The 14,471-nt window shown below is 38.8% G+C and overlaps 2 protein-coding genes across 2 annotated transcripts; both read left to right on the top strand.

Moving 5' to 3' along the window:
* The first annotated feature begins 16 nt into the window (after positions 1–16).
* Positions 17–4,401, top strand: LOC140934023 (protein NipSnap homolog 3A-like). Its single transcript, XM_073383707.1, has 7 exons — positions 17–294; positions 702–824; positions 1,404–1,504; positions 1,750–1,810; positions 2,559–2,702; positions 2,797–2,883; positions 3,913–4,401. Exons 1-7 carry the CDS (start codon positions 111–113, stop codon positions 3,987–3,989), a joined length of 777 nt encoding a protein of 258 aa, XP_073239808.1. The 5' UTR covers positions 17–110; the 3' UTR covers positions 3,990–4,401.
* Positions 4,402–9,542: 5,141 nt separating this feature from the next.
* LOC140935539 (protein NipSnap homolog 3A-like) lies at positions 9,543–14,461 on the top strand. Its single transcript, XM_073385098.1, has 8 exons — positions 9,543–9,718; positions 11,020–11,142; positions 11,626–11,726; positions 12,350–12,410; positions 12,961–13,104; positions 13,188–13,274; positions 13,687–13,770; positions 14,245–14,461. The coding sequence occupies exons 1-7, from the start codon at positions 9,670–9,672 to the stop codon at positions 13,761–13,763; spliced, it is 642 nt and encodes a 213-aa protein (XP_073241199.1). The 5' UTR covers positions 9,543–9,669; the 3' UTR covers positions 13,764–13,770; positions 14,245–14,461.
* Positions 14,462–14,471: the final 10 nt, after the last annotated feature.

The raw sequence follows: 14,471 nt of genomic DNA, 5'->3' as shown, positions 1-14,471 counted from the left end.
AAACACCGCTGAAAGTTCGCTGTGTGGAGGACAGTTTGTGTGGCGAGTTCGTGACGCGCGAAGTCCTCCCCTGAAATTGCGTTTTGGTTTGTTAGTTGTTCATTTGTTTAATGGCTCTTATTCTGCGAAACAGAGCAGGAAGACTGCTACGTTTCCGTGGCGCCGTGGTTGGATCGTGGCTTCACAGTCATCTGTCAACGTCGACGATGTTACCTCAGACTTCTAAATCATCCGGTGATCGTGACACGAAGATTTACGAGCTGCGTACATACTATGTAAAGCCCAAGGCTTTTGGTAAGAGAACAACGGTTTTAACCACCAAGAATTATTTATGTGGCCTAACTGAAGCTAGAGTAAAATACCTTTCCTTAGGGAAGTCCCCACTTTGAGGAGGGAAGCTTAAGAGGTGAAGGGTGTAGAAACTCCCCCTTCCTAGAAGGGGATAGGGGTATTATCAAGTTATGTACCACCCAGCGGGATGGTGATCACCGTTATATCTAGAATGAGCTCTATGTTTGAGATGTTTCCTCAACCAAGGTGTAATATAGACCAATTTCGATATATTAAATTTCAAACTTGGCTGCGAGGCTTGGCAACTTAATACCTGAGAAACCAACATGCATATGCTAACTACCCCCATAAAAACACATCCGTCTTTTAACGTAGCTTCCTTCTCATACAATAAATCTATTTCCTGTCAGGTGATTTCATGAACTTAACACATGAATATATTCACCTCAAGTCTGACTCAAACTCCAAACTGAATGGTTATTGGACAAGTGACATTGGAGGTGTGAATGAAGTCACACACATCTGGGAATATGGTATTTGACTTATTACACTGTATTTTAATAAATATATGATAATATGAATATATCTCTTATAAATATGGACTTTGGTACTTTGGTACTTTGGACTTTGATTGTCTACTTGTAGCGGGTGTCCACCTGTGGGAGGTGTTAGACACCTCCCACAGGTGGACACCCGCTACAAGTAGACACTCGGTGATGGTCCCAGTGTTATACAAACACCATACATTCAATTATTTAAAAGCTCCCTCAAGTAGACATCTCTCCGAAGTGGACACTTTTTCAGGCCCACAGGATGCTTGCTAACATGGAAAGTTCTACTTTTTGGGAAAAAATATTTACACATGAAGGATTAATTGGTTTAGCTTTACAGAGTAATAGAGGGATTCAAGCTCAATAAACCTTCATGAGGGAGTATGGATGCTTTTTTGATTACCTTTCAAACCCTTTTTCTCTTGGAATTTACAGTCACCCTCTAAGGAGTGGGTATGTTCTCTGGAGCCTCACAATTTTAGCTGTCATAGACAATATGCAATTAGGTGCTCTTTGCATACTGTTGCCCAACGAAAACATAAACCACATTTTTATTTGTAGACAGCTATGCACAAAGAGCGGAAGCAAGAAAAGGACTTTCTCAGGATAAAAACTGGATCAATGATTATATAAAGAAAATGCTAAAAATGTTGGACAAGCAGGTAATTATGTTGTACATTTATTATTAAACAATGTTAAGAAAAATTTGCTGATAATAGAAGAGGGGCTTTATTTTCAGGCCTCTAAGGAAGGAATTTTATAGTTTCCCCTGTCAGAAGTACATGTGAATGAATTGCGAAATGTTGGTAATTAATTTTTATTATAATAACTGATGAAATTTGATGATTTTTTAATATGATTTGTTGCATGTTAATACAACAAGTAATGTGATTTAATTTGGTGACAGGAGTGCTGGGTAATGAATGCAGCCCCATGGTATAAAGTGAAGCCTCCACTCTCTACAGGAGGTATGTGGTAAAGTCTTTTTCTTTTTTGGTCGAGGGGGTAGGGTGGTAGTGTTGGGGGCAGTATTCAGTTAGGTTGGCATATTTATGATGCTCTTCTCAGGGCTGGAAAATAATCCCAACCAGTAGTCTTAAGGACAAGTAGATTCTCTGGCTGGACAAATAACTTGTCCTAATGGATAAGGGTACAGGCAAGTCATCCGTTAATAAAATCATTAATTAAGATGAGCAAGTGGGCAAGCAAAATGAGAGAGCTGCTGGCCCAAAGGACAAGCTGGAATTAAATTTGTCTTTGAGCCCTGTTTCCTTTATTCATATTTGAATTCTCAGGTAAACACGACAAAAGGCCATGTCTTAAGATACATGTCAACTCATTTATATACAGGGTAATTTCAGTCTCCCTATGTTAGTGGGTTTGATGGTATTCAGAGTTTGTGTAGATGGTTTCTATTAGAAAAATTAATAGTCTTTTTCTGTGTTGAAGGAATTCCTAAATGTATTATGAAACAAATAGAAAGTAGGCTTCTTAACTGCTGCATGGTACTCAAATGTGCTGCATACAAATGGTTGAGAAGCTAATGCATTATTTCACACCAGTTGTTGCTTTTCCCTCTCTGAATTCAAGGCTTTTGATATCAATTGTACAGGCATATGAACCTAAGGAAAATGATAGCAGCTGACTTTGTTTGTATAAATAGATGTTACTTATAAATTACAAAACTTTCTTTTTTCTCTGTGTACTCTGTGTAAGGTGTGTATGAGCTTCGTGTGTATGACCTGGTGCTGGGTAAAAAAGAACAGTGGGAGCACAGAATTATTCAAGGTCTTCCTGTGCGCTGCAAGCTGTCTGAACCTGTTGGAGTTTGGTTTACTGAATTTGGTCCTGTTAACACAGGTATGATAATAATGATTTTATTATTTGAAGTCTTTTATTTAAGAAATAGAAGAAATGTGATGGTGTATTTGAACTTTTTTTGTCTTATTTTCAGCCATTATGTTATGGTCTTATCAAAGTCTAGATGACCGTATCAGAATTCGTAATGAGGCACAACTGATGGAGGAGTGGACTGAAGCAGGTAAGAGTTACTAGGTCAAACAAGACACTATTGGAGGGGAAAATTGGGCATCATTGTATCACACATATGTGAGGATTTTTTGTTGAAAAAGGAGACATGGAGCCATAGTAGACTTTGCTTAGTATGTAAATGGCTCAAATTTTTCTGCAGAATTTTTAACGTAACTGGTTCACCGAATAGGAGTGGGAGCAACCTCTTCATTTTGAGTGGTAAGTGAATGTGGCAAAGCTGTGAGGGGGGAGGAAATGAAGAGCTCCCACTTTCGTTCCCTGCACCTTGCTTCTGTGTCTCCTTTTGCGTGCCACTTGCCTGTGACTTCTCTCGATTTCCCTTAAATGGAGAGCTTTCTTGCAGGCTGTTAAGGTTTTCATTGTTATGAGAGATGGTTGCGTGGACATTATAATGGCTCAGTCAATTCCAAGCATACCCATACCCCCAAAAGCATTTGTCAAGTGCTGACATCTCCAGATGCTCTTTACGTCTGAAAAAGAGTGGACAAAATTGCTCAAACTTGTCTGTAGCCAAACCTGTCAATTCCAATCACTTTTACGAGATTTATCTCCAGTTATTGCAAGAAATAGCTCCGTTTCTAAAGAAAAAATAACTGTCTTCCAAACTGAAAAGTATGCCTGTGTTGTTTTAAATGTTGAGAATGCTTGGCCATAATTTGGTATTATGAACACCGTTACAGAGTCCTGTCCACTTTCATGACCCACACTTACAAGATCTCAGGAACTCGGTTTACAAAAATGAAAGTCCTCTAAGACTACATGAGGTTACTGGCGTTTAATAGCAATGAAAACGGTAAAAAAAGGGGTTCTCTACTCTTTTTTTTTTTTTACACCAGGCTTCATGTACTGACTAAAGAAAACTAAAGACGAGTAAACAAAGATTGAAAACTCAAGATGCTGGTTATATTAAAACACAGGTCTCAACATTTAGCTCCTGATTTCCGTATCAAACAAAAATGTAAAAAATCCTGGCAGTCACTTCTGATACTAAATTACGAAATTTTGTGTTATTTTTCAGTAAGAGACTGCCTTCCTTTTGAAAACAGAGCATTTTCTAAAGTTCTCACTCCAACAGAGTTCTCTCCTTGGAAATAAATGCACTTGTTGATGCCTACATGAACAGAGAAAAATGGGATGGGACAAGAAATACAGACTATTGCTCAAAGCTCTCCACAGCAAGATGAGAAAATGAACAAGACGAATTAGCCGTTGTGAAAGTGGGATGTGAAGTATCCCAAGTAAATGTTGTTCTGAAACTCTTACAAGAAATACACTACTAGCTGTTTCTTGGGTTCTACTTAGGTACAAATTCCAGTAGGTTCTCTATCCAGCTGAAAGACGAAAAATGGACATAACCAGTTTACCATATGAACTGTTATTCAGTCTCATGACTGTTAATTTTTTAAAAGGACAAGAAAAAATGACTATTTCAATTATGAGAGGACGTATTATGATTTTGGTGTCAATAGTACTATAGTAAATACATACCAGTAGCTTTCCACACAAAGGTATCTTTGACTGTTACTTTACCCACCGAACCATTTGAAGGGGAGGGCTACATAACAAGCCAAAAGAGTGTCTGCATAGGACCCTACACTAGTCATAATATTACAATGATGGATAAGAAGAATGACCATAAAATATTGTCGAGCTACAGTACAGTCAACTTTTTCTTAACGGAGACTGGCCTTTATAAGATGGACACCTGATGTTGGTCCCTGCCGTTTTGCAGTCATTTTACTGTAACTATTAACTCCCTATAAGACGGACAACGGACACTTTTGAAGTGCGTTATGTAATGAAAAATACCTCAAAACGGAAATGAAGGTGCCCCAAATGACACTAAATTCGGTTTTGTGGGCCCCAATTTCACTGAAAACTCTCCTTGAAGAAAGCTCCCCCGTACGAGCCTAGCCAGTTCACAGACCCTCTATTTCGTCTTGAAAGTCCGTCGAGCTCGGGTGATAGAATATAAACCGCACGGGATGAGATTTATTGTCCGCCAGCGCAAAGGGGTAGTGGGGGAGGGCGGGGGGGGGGGGGGGTGAGGGGGACGTGCGAGAAGAAAATCTTCTCGCGCTTCGCGCTCGTTCTCGCTCGTCGATGTTTTCGAAAAAAACGAAAAGAAAAATAAAACAACGTCTGTGTACAGGCTAGTACGAGCCAGACAGGTACGGCGAACAGTCGGAGTTGCAGGAAAGAAGAACACGAGAGCAGCGCTGGCCTTCGATTGCACCAAACTTTGTAGGAATATTTACTTTCCCAGGCTAGTCATTTCCTGTGGGTGCCGGGTTAAATTTTCTAATTCCAGCTAGTTAGCAGCAAATGAAATTTTCAGACCCGAAGACCCCCCATGAAGTACTTTTTCTTCCTTTTTTCTAGATTTTATTCACGTTTTATTTCCAACACAGGTACAACAATACAGATGTTTTTTTTTTTTAAATCTGGATGCGGATTGTTTTCTCTTCTCTTCCTGATCATTATATGAATGCAGGCCGTAATTTGGAATTTATCTGCATATACTTTCTCTTTTTTCTCCTGAATTGTAAGAGTTTGCGCGAATTGTAAGAGTTTGCGCTATCTCATTATGTAACAAGAGTCACTCCTACAAGATGCGACATAGAGTTAATTTGGGAGCTAGTGAAGAAGAAAATTGAAAAATCATCAAACCCGAATAAAGCTACTGGACCGGACCTAGTCTCACCCAAGGACGTTAAACTCCTTGGGGAATCTTCTATCCATAGCCTGCTGCCAGTTTTCAAGAAAAGTATAGATGATGCAGTTTTTCCAACAAACTGGAAACTCTCACGTGTTAAGCCAGTATTCAAAAAGGGAGCACCCACTGATATGAGCAACTTCAGGCCCATATCTCTCTTAAGTATCCCAGGAAAGATTCTTGAAGATATTATAAGCAACAGCATAGACAATCACATTGAAGCTCAGAACCTGCTTAGTGACAATCAATGGGGCTTTCGCAAGAATCATTCTACAGAGGGTCTCCTTCTTCATCTTACTGACACTTGGAAGTGGGCCCTAGATAATAATCTTAAAATTGGTGTTCTGTTTATTGACTTCAGGAAGGCCTTTGACTCGGTGAACCATACCATCCTATTACAAAAGTTGAAAGCTATTGGTATATCAGGAAATTTACTATCTTGGATGGGAAGCTACCTGTTAAATCGTAACCAATTTGTTCAAGTTAATGAAGTGAAATCAGACACTAGCTCTATCAAGTTTGGAGTACCACAAGGGTCAATCTTAGGACCCAAACTGTTCTCCCTTTATGTGAATGACTTTCCTGAATCTGTAACCTCGGGAGAATTTTATATGTTTGCTGATGATACTACCATATTTACCATAAGTGATAATATTGATACTATAATTAAGGCCATGCAAGTTATACTAGATCAAGTTCTTAGTTGGTGTAGTGCTAACAGATTGATTGCTCATGAAACTAAGTCAGAAGCCTTATTATTATCTAAACAAAGATTCATTGGTCCACTGTTGCCTTTGAAGTATGGTGAAAAATTTATTGAATTAAAATCATCATGTAAATGTCTAGGAGTAACTATAGACAGTAATCTTTCTTGGCAAGAACACACTAAAAGTCTGTTAAAATCTTTTAATAAGAAAATAGCAGTCCTCAGAAGAATTAAATTCTTGCCATCATCCATTCTACAGACCATTTATTTTAGGACTGTACTTCCAAGTGTCTTATACGGAATATTATAAAATAACTAAGATAGTACGCGCGCTCTGATTGGCCGAGAGCAGTGTTTGCATGAGAGTATGTAAACATGGTTGTGGCGTCAAGTTGTTTGGCTTTTCGCGCGCTAATCACGCAAGCACCAAATTTGAAAAAGTTTTCGAGATCAAAACTCGACAAGTTTACTTTATTTACCCATTCCTTCGTCGGCTGAAACATGGAAAATCGTTACAAAGAAGGTGAGTCAATTTTTCTTCGCTTAAGCTGACATTTTAAGCGAGAAAACTCCGTATTTTGCAAAGCATCTTTTTGCAAAACAAGAACTCATTACGCGTGCAAGACTTCGTGGACAAGATTTTGCGACTGGTAAGAATTTCTCTTTTAATCAATGCCATGCAAAGAGTTTTGCGTTTTTTTCTAGGGAAAGTTATTTTATAAAAGCAATAGAAAACCTTTTTCCTGTGTTTGCATAGCCTGATATAAACACTCGAGGCGTTGGGAGAATTCTTGACGGTTATGCAAACCCTCGACTTCGTCTCGGGTTTGCATAACTGTCTCGAATTCTCCCAACCCCTCTCGTGTTTATATCAGGCTATGCAAACACGGAAAACGTTTTCTATTGCTTAACTAGTATGGGGTTCCTGCTCACCTGCACTAATGGATGATCTTGAGCGTGCTCATATACGAGCTTCTAAACTTATTTTTAAACTTTCAAGGAATTCGAATGCTGATCAATTAAATAAATTGAAAGGCTGGAACAATGTATCATTTTACTATACTAAGAGACTGTTAGTAGAAGCGTATAAATCCTACTATAGACGCAATACCAATGTTTTAAATGATCTAGTAATGTTAAAACAATCATCTCACTGCCTGAGGAAATCAATGAATATTGAATTTCCAAGTCCTAAATCAGAAATTGGCAGGCTGACTTTTAAGCATAGAGCTGCCATTGCTTGGAACTCACTTCCTGACTCGATCAAAAAGTCTTCTAGCTTAGAATGTTTTAAAAAAGGACTTAGATCTAGCAAGGACTTAATTAATTCTATCAGCTATAATAAGGAATCTTCCATGATAAGAAATAGGAATGAGGAATTTCTTTATTAATCTTATTTATATTTGTATTGCTATTATTATTTATTATTTAAATTCTGTTGATTTTCTATTTATTCACATGTATATACTTTAGTTTTTAACAAGTAGATAGGCAGGTCCACATCAGGACTTCAGTCTTGCGTATTCTATAACCTGCGTTACCTTATTTAAAAAAAAAAAAAAAAAAAAAAAGAAATGTGCATGCGACTCGATGCAGCTAGAAAAGAAACTATTCTCGTCACGTAAAAGAGAAAAATGTCGTTTTAAGAAGAGGAAGTGAGAAATAGGTTAATCTGAAGACGCAGGAAACAGGTCGCTACCTCTAGACTGGTTAAAAGTGTTATTTACCAAAAGGAAACAACTGAAAAACCTCAGTGAGGATACCTCACTTTCGAACGAGACTTAACGTCATTTTATGAGGCGGGGAATTAGAAAAAGCAGTTGACTGGAAATGTTTTGACGTGGGAAATGGAATGGCTTCCACATCAGCAAGTCGTTTGGTATGTGGCATAGATCGTGTCGCGATGCGTTCAACAGGATGAAACGGGATCGAAAGATAAAAAGACTGTAGAAATCCACAGCACTCGGAAAACGGACATACTCAAGTATGTCAGTCTGTTCGCGCAGAGAAGAGGCGGACATGAAAATGATACGTCCTGTAGCTGATGCACGGTAGAAAATTGTCACTAGTCAGTCATGATTCGAACTTTGTTGCTTTTTTCTCGCTCCGTTTTCGCCACTATCTTGGACCCTAGAACAGGGTTATTCAGACTTGAAGGAATGTTCAGATTCCTGTGAGACAGAAAAATCATACCCACACTCTTTGCAAAGGCCCTTGGTCCATCTAAATCGAAATGCCTCCCTGATCCATGCCCTAACAGTATGTGATACAAGTTCCTTCTGGCAAAAATACTGAACATGGGTTTTGCCAATATTTTTTCTTATTGAAAGGAAGTATTGTTGTCAATAAAATCATGAAATAAAAGATGAAGGTCACCGTACTTGTTTTTGCGGTAGAGCTGCAGAAAGTGTAGCCTGAAATTCATGTGATTGCTTCGAGTTGTTTTCTCCTCTCAATTACTGAGGGAGTAATAACGACTCTAAGTGATCCGATGAAATTCAGGCTACAGAAAGTGCGCACCACCTGCATTCCTTGTGATTTTTGAGTGAGGACTGGGACGAGGTTCAAAACGGCATGCAGGTCATGCAGGTGGAAGGTGGAAGAAAGCATTGAAAAATACGGTTTTATGGAATTTACATCGGGATATCACAGTTAGGATTACGATGTAAAATTCTCTTTGCGTTTCTCTTCGATGAACTTCATTTTAATAATTTTTCTGCAGAAACCCCGGGAGGGGGGAGGGTACTTGGGTTAAGTTTTGCTGGGTATGTGCCACTGGTCTCTCGGAGCCCTTACCCTATTCCAGGGGCTTTACCCTATTCTTGCTGTTGTCTCGCCAATTATAGACCCCATCTTAGTCATTTTTGGGCAAATGTAATTTTCGCGATCCCAACTTAGTCACTTTCGTTTTATGTATTTACCTTATCAATCCTTTAAATAGGTAATCCTTAAACGAATTGACCCATTTTTTAACTAACCTACTTAATTCCGGCTTGGCACCAGTCAAGTCAAAATGCTTGTATTGGTGACTACAATCAGTGTGCCAAATTTCGTGTTTGCATCTAAAAGTGCACGACTCACCTGATATTTCGAGCTATGTCGGTCTCGCCTAGGGGGGCCCCCTGGTCTCGCCCGTTGTGGAAAACTTTCGCCGCCGGTTTTTACCCGACCCACCCTCGACCCACCCGACTGTCTCCGAAGATGGCTTGTAGTGAGCTTCGGCTGCCTGTGGTTTCAGGTTGTCTCGCCCTCCTCGCAAACGTCCGCCTAATTAACCTGACATTAGGCGTTTTTTTTTTAGCTTAACGTCCGCCCTGTCAAGTTAGACTTCTCAATCATCTCATGATCACGATATGACGATTTACGAGCTGCGTACGTACTCTGTAAAGCCCAAGTACTTTGGTAAGGGAAGAATGCTTTGTTGTTCATCTAGAAGGCAGTGCGACCGGGTGCGACCATTTCCACTGACCCCTAACTCAGCTCCTACCGGATATTTCTCGGACATTTTTTAATGGAAAGTTGCAAATACTCCTAAGGAAAGACCATCAGTGTGGGGCATAAGTGTGCTTAAATCCCTGTAGAAGGAGGACTGATCAGGTTGGGTAAACTTCAGTCGCCTTTGTCCTTTGCTCACCTTGTTTTCTGTTTGGTTGTTTAATGGTCCATGCCTCTCCCTGAAGATGCTGAAAATCGCAAATCCATGCCGTTGATCAGAACTTTTGGTTGATACAATTCAACTAAAAATGAAGAAAAAGGCCAAGAAAAAACGATGTGAAAGTTTCCCCGCTATTTTTGAGGACTCGTCACAGTTCACTCAGTTTTTCGGGGCTGGGTGTCGGGAGGTGGAAAGGGGTGTTGATAACTGGCACTGTCGGATCCACCCCAGCAACCCTTCCCCCAAACTTTTGTCACTAAGGGCCTGTTTACACGGAGGTGGGGACCCCAGGTATGTGAGGTAACCCGTTTAGGTGGGTTAATATGCCTATTCATATAATGTCTCATAATTATGATCACCCCACCTATCATAATTAATATGAGAGATTGTATGAACAGACGGGTTACCCCACCTACCTGGGGTCCCCCACTTCCATATAAACAGGCCCTAAGTGAGGTCTGATTCGGTACAATTTAGGTTTTGCTGACACCTACAACTAGCTTTGATCCTAAGACATGACATGAAAACTTGTTCAGTGTAATCTTGCATGGTTCGAGAGGCTTTATTTGACCCATACAGGAGACTGTATTAGCACAGAAAACCAAATGGGAACTATCCTATGGTTTAAATTGCCCCAAAACATTGACAATGACAGCTATCTTCAGTTTGGTGTGACAGTGCTTAGTAATTTTTTATAGATATAAGTTATATAATTATCTTTTATGCACAGCTCCAAAACAAATACCTGTATCAGTTCCATAAAAATATTGGATTTTCACTAATCTGCAGTATACACCTCTAAGCAAGAGGAAAAGTCCTGATCTGTCTTAAATTATTTTTCACACATCTTTTCATTGGAGAGTTCCCCCATTAATTTATGCCTCTGGTGTGCTTCGCTCCTGCTCCCAATTTATTGTCAGTTAATGTAGAAACTAGTTGTGGTTTTTGTATAAATTTATACTAAAAATGAGGCAAATAAAAAAATTGTAATATTATTAATATATTTTACTTTCCACTATCTATTGTTTCCAAATCTATTTCTCAACAGGTGACTTTATGAAATTAACACGTGACTATATTCACCTCAAGTCTGACTCGAATTCAAAACTGAAAGGTTATTGGACAAGTGAGATTGGAGGTCTGAATGAAGTCACACACATTTGGGAATATGGTAATTATTTGATTTCTTCATTATACTTTACTTATATTAAAATATATTACTGAATAATATAAATGTTATTCTAATTCGGGGGCGAGCCTCTCTCCTCCACAGAGGCTCCCGCTGGGCATCCCCGTAAAAATAGCAGTAATCGAAAAAATAGAAAGTTTGGTGGGGGGGGGGGGGGGGGGGGGGAAGATGAGAAGAGGGAAAAGGTGGGACTCAACACATAGAGGCCTCTGTAGCAGAGAGAAGGGGCGAGCGAGGTGTTCAAAGGACAAGTAGTGCTAATCCAGGGCCGGGTGCAACTCAAGAACATTATTATAATGTTGGTATACCAAGCCAATCTTTCTCTGTTGTTGCTGTCACTGTCAGCTGGTGATAAACAACTTAACACCCAGTCCAAAAAGCTGACAGAATTAACCCTGTCATTTTTGTGATGTATTATTGTTCCCTAGAGTCTTGTGTTTTTTAATCCAGATTTTTTAATTGTAGACAGCTATGCACAAAGAGAAGAAGCAAGAAAAGCTCTTTCCCAAGATGAAAATTGGATGAATAATTATGTAAAGAAAATTCTGAAAATGTTGGTGAAGCAGGTAATTGTTGTATAAATATGATTAATGGTCTGCCTGAGAATAGCTCTGCCTTAAAACCACAAATGAGGGGCTTGATTCATTGGGGGTTAATTTGAAACCTTAAACTTTGCACTTGTTAATGCTCTGAGTAAACAGAACTCCCCCCCCCCCCAAAAAAAAAAAAAATTGATACCAACTGTCAATTTTTTTTCTTATTGAAAGACCACCTTTTAATATTTTCTCTGCTTATGCTGTACAAATAGTAAGTATACAATAACCTATTACAACAGTTCAGATACCAGTAATTTATTTTACTGCTATTTTATGATATTGTATGGAACTGAATAAAAAAGATGACTAAGTGAGAGCCACTTCACAACAAATTGGATTTCGCAAATACTGGGCTTACCAGAAATGGGGTCAGAACTTCTTCTCTGAGACTAAGAATGTCTAAAAGTAATAATTATTAATTTGGCACAAGGATAAGTTATGAGTATACATTTAAGTTTTTTCTGTGTGTATACAAGAGCTAGGGTTTAGGGGACACATGTATGCTTTATTGAACATTGTAACACATCTGTAAGTAACAGACAAAAAATTAATATTTTTTTGCCTGGTAAAATTCAAGATTTTTTTGGTGACAGGATAGTTGGATACTGACTGCACCACCATGGTATGAAGTGAAGCCTCCACTAACCACAGGAGGTAAGTGGTGGATTCTAATTTTGAGGGCAGGGACTGGGGCTCACAATGGACAGAAGTTTGCATAGTTTCTAAGTTTTATTGTCAAGCTATAAAGCTACGTGCAAATGGACACAACAACTCCCAACATTGTTGGCCCAACAATGTTGGGAGTTGTTGCGTTGGTTTTCATGTAGCTAAAATTTTGACCGATTTCAAACTTTGTACAACAACTTCCACCAGAGTGTGCATGCAATTAACGGATGCAACATGTAACATCCAACAATGTTGCATCTGTTTGCATGTGGCTTAAGAGAAACCACAAACCTTTTACAAAAATGACTTTTTGCTGGAATTTTTCTCACTGTTCGGAAGGATGAGCCCACACTCTTCCCCCAAGAGGAGAGTGGCATAGGGTAAACAAGATGGGTTGTGGGCAATTCTGAAAATGGTGAATGCTCTCACATGTTCTTTAAGTGGATCATTAGCGTTTTTGTCTATAAAATTGTTGATAGCCATTGGTGAAAAAAACAACGACAACAACTGGATTGTATTTTTCTGTTTCTCTGTTGAGGTGTGTATGAGCTACGCATGTACGAGTTGGTGCTGGGTAAAAAGGAGGAGTGGGAGCAAAAAATTATTGAAGGACTTCCTCACCGCTGCAAGCTCTGTGAACCTGTTGGAGTGTGGTACACAGAATTTGGTCCTCAAAACACAGGTGAAATTATTAAAATTAATATAATATGAAATATCACGAATATTTAAAATAATTGGTTTATTAGTTTCTCCTCTATTTTCCAGCCATCATGTTGTGGTCTTATAAAAGTCTTGATGACCGTGTGAGAATTCGTAATGAGGCAAAGCAGATTAAGGGATGGACTGAAGCAGGTAATGTCTAACAAGATGCATTACTGTTTGTCAGGCAGTGGAGTAGGACTCATAATAAAGTGATTCAGAGAGTTTTAGCATCAACTAGGAGTATGAGAGTTAGAATTGTATGCAGAGCATGCATACATTTTAATCAATCCTGCTCATATCACCTTCCTAGTGGGTAGCAATTTTCATGGATACGTGTGTGGGTCTACTACCCAGGTAAAATGATGCACCACACACAGTATGTTGTTGGTATTTGAAATCAAAACTAGTTTAACTATGAACAATACCCAACATGATCATGTTGTTTTTGCAACAACGAAAAACATCCCCAGTACACTGTAGTTATTTTTTAAAATAGAGACGTTTTTAAAATTCCTGGCAGTTACAAGAACTTCCAGCTGATTCTGTATTTTATATTTTTTAGTTCGAGAATGCCTTCCTTTAGAAACCAGAGCATATTCCAAGGTTCTTAAACCAACAGAGTTCTCCCCGTGGAAGTGAATGAGAGGTAGATCTAAATTTTAGCAATAAAAATGTTGCACTTCAGAATTCTCAACACAAGCAGAAAATAAAAATGCTTTATATAAAATTTACCCTAACTGTAACATAGGTGAGTAGCAACCAGCCAGAAACATTTGCTTAATTTCTAGTTGTTTTTGTCAGTGATGTTTATCTAGGCATTCAGGGTGTGTGTTAAAAATAGTGGAAGCCAAACTAAACAGTCAAACATGCAGGAAAGACTGCGGAGAACCTTTCTTCACTCTGGCACTTTATTGTTTACCCACGCTCAACTGTCTGAATGCCCAAAACAGGCAAGGGTTGATCTTCGACTAGTTGTGATACAAATATAAATCTTAATGTCAATTCAATCTTGTTGTTTATGTTTAATAGCATTTTTTGCTGAATATCTTCCCCCATTCTCACCCAAAAGGTAGGGTACTGTGACTGTGTGTAACTGTAAAATTTGATGGTTTGTTCTCAGGAAAACCAACCCATGTATGTCATGCAGCTCGCGGAAGTCAAGACTTCTTTAACCAGAAGATACAATACTGACTCGCATTCACCTTCATGTACATGACAAAATAGAATAGAACAAGAAATATAGGCTGTTGCTCAAAGCACTCAGAACTAGATGTTAAAATGAACATGTTAGTTAAGCTGTTAAAAGGTATCCAAATAAAATAAACGTTTTTCTATAACTAGTGGGAG

Source organism: Porites lutea, chromosome 4 (genome assembly GCF_958299795.1).
Source record: "Porites lutea chromosome 4, jaPorLute2.1, whole genome shotgun sequence".
NCBI lineage: Eukaryota > Metazoa > Cnidaria > Anthozoa > Scleractinia > Poritidae > Porites > Porites lutea.
This window is presented reverse-complemented; position numbering and strand designations above follow the sequence as displayed.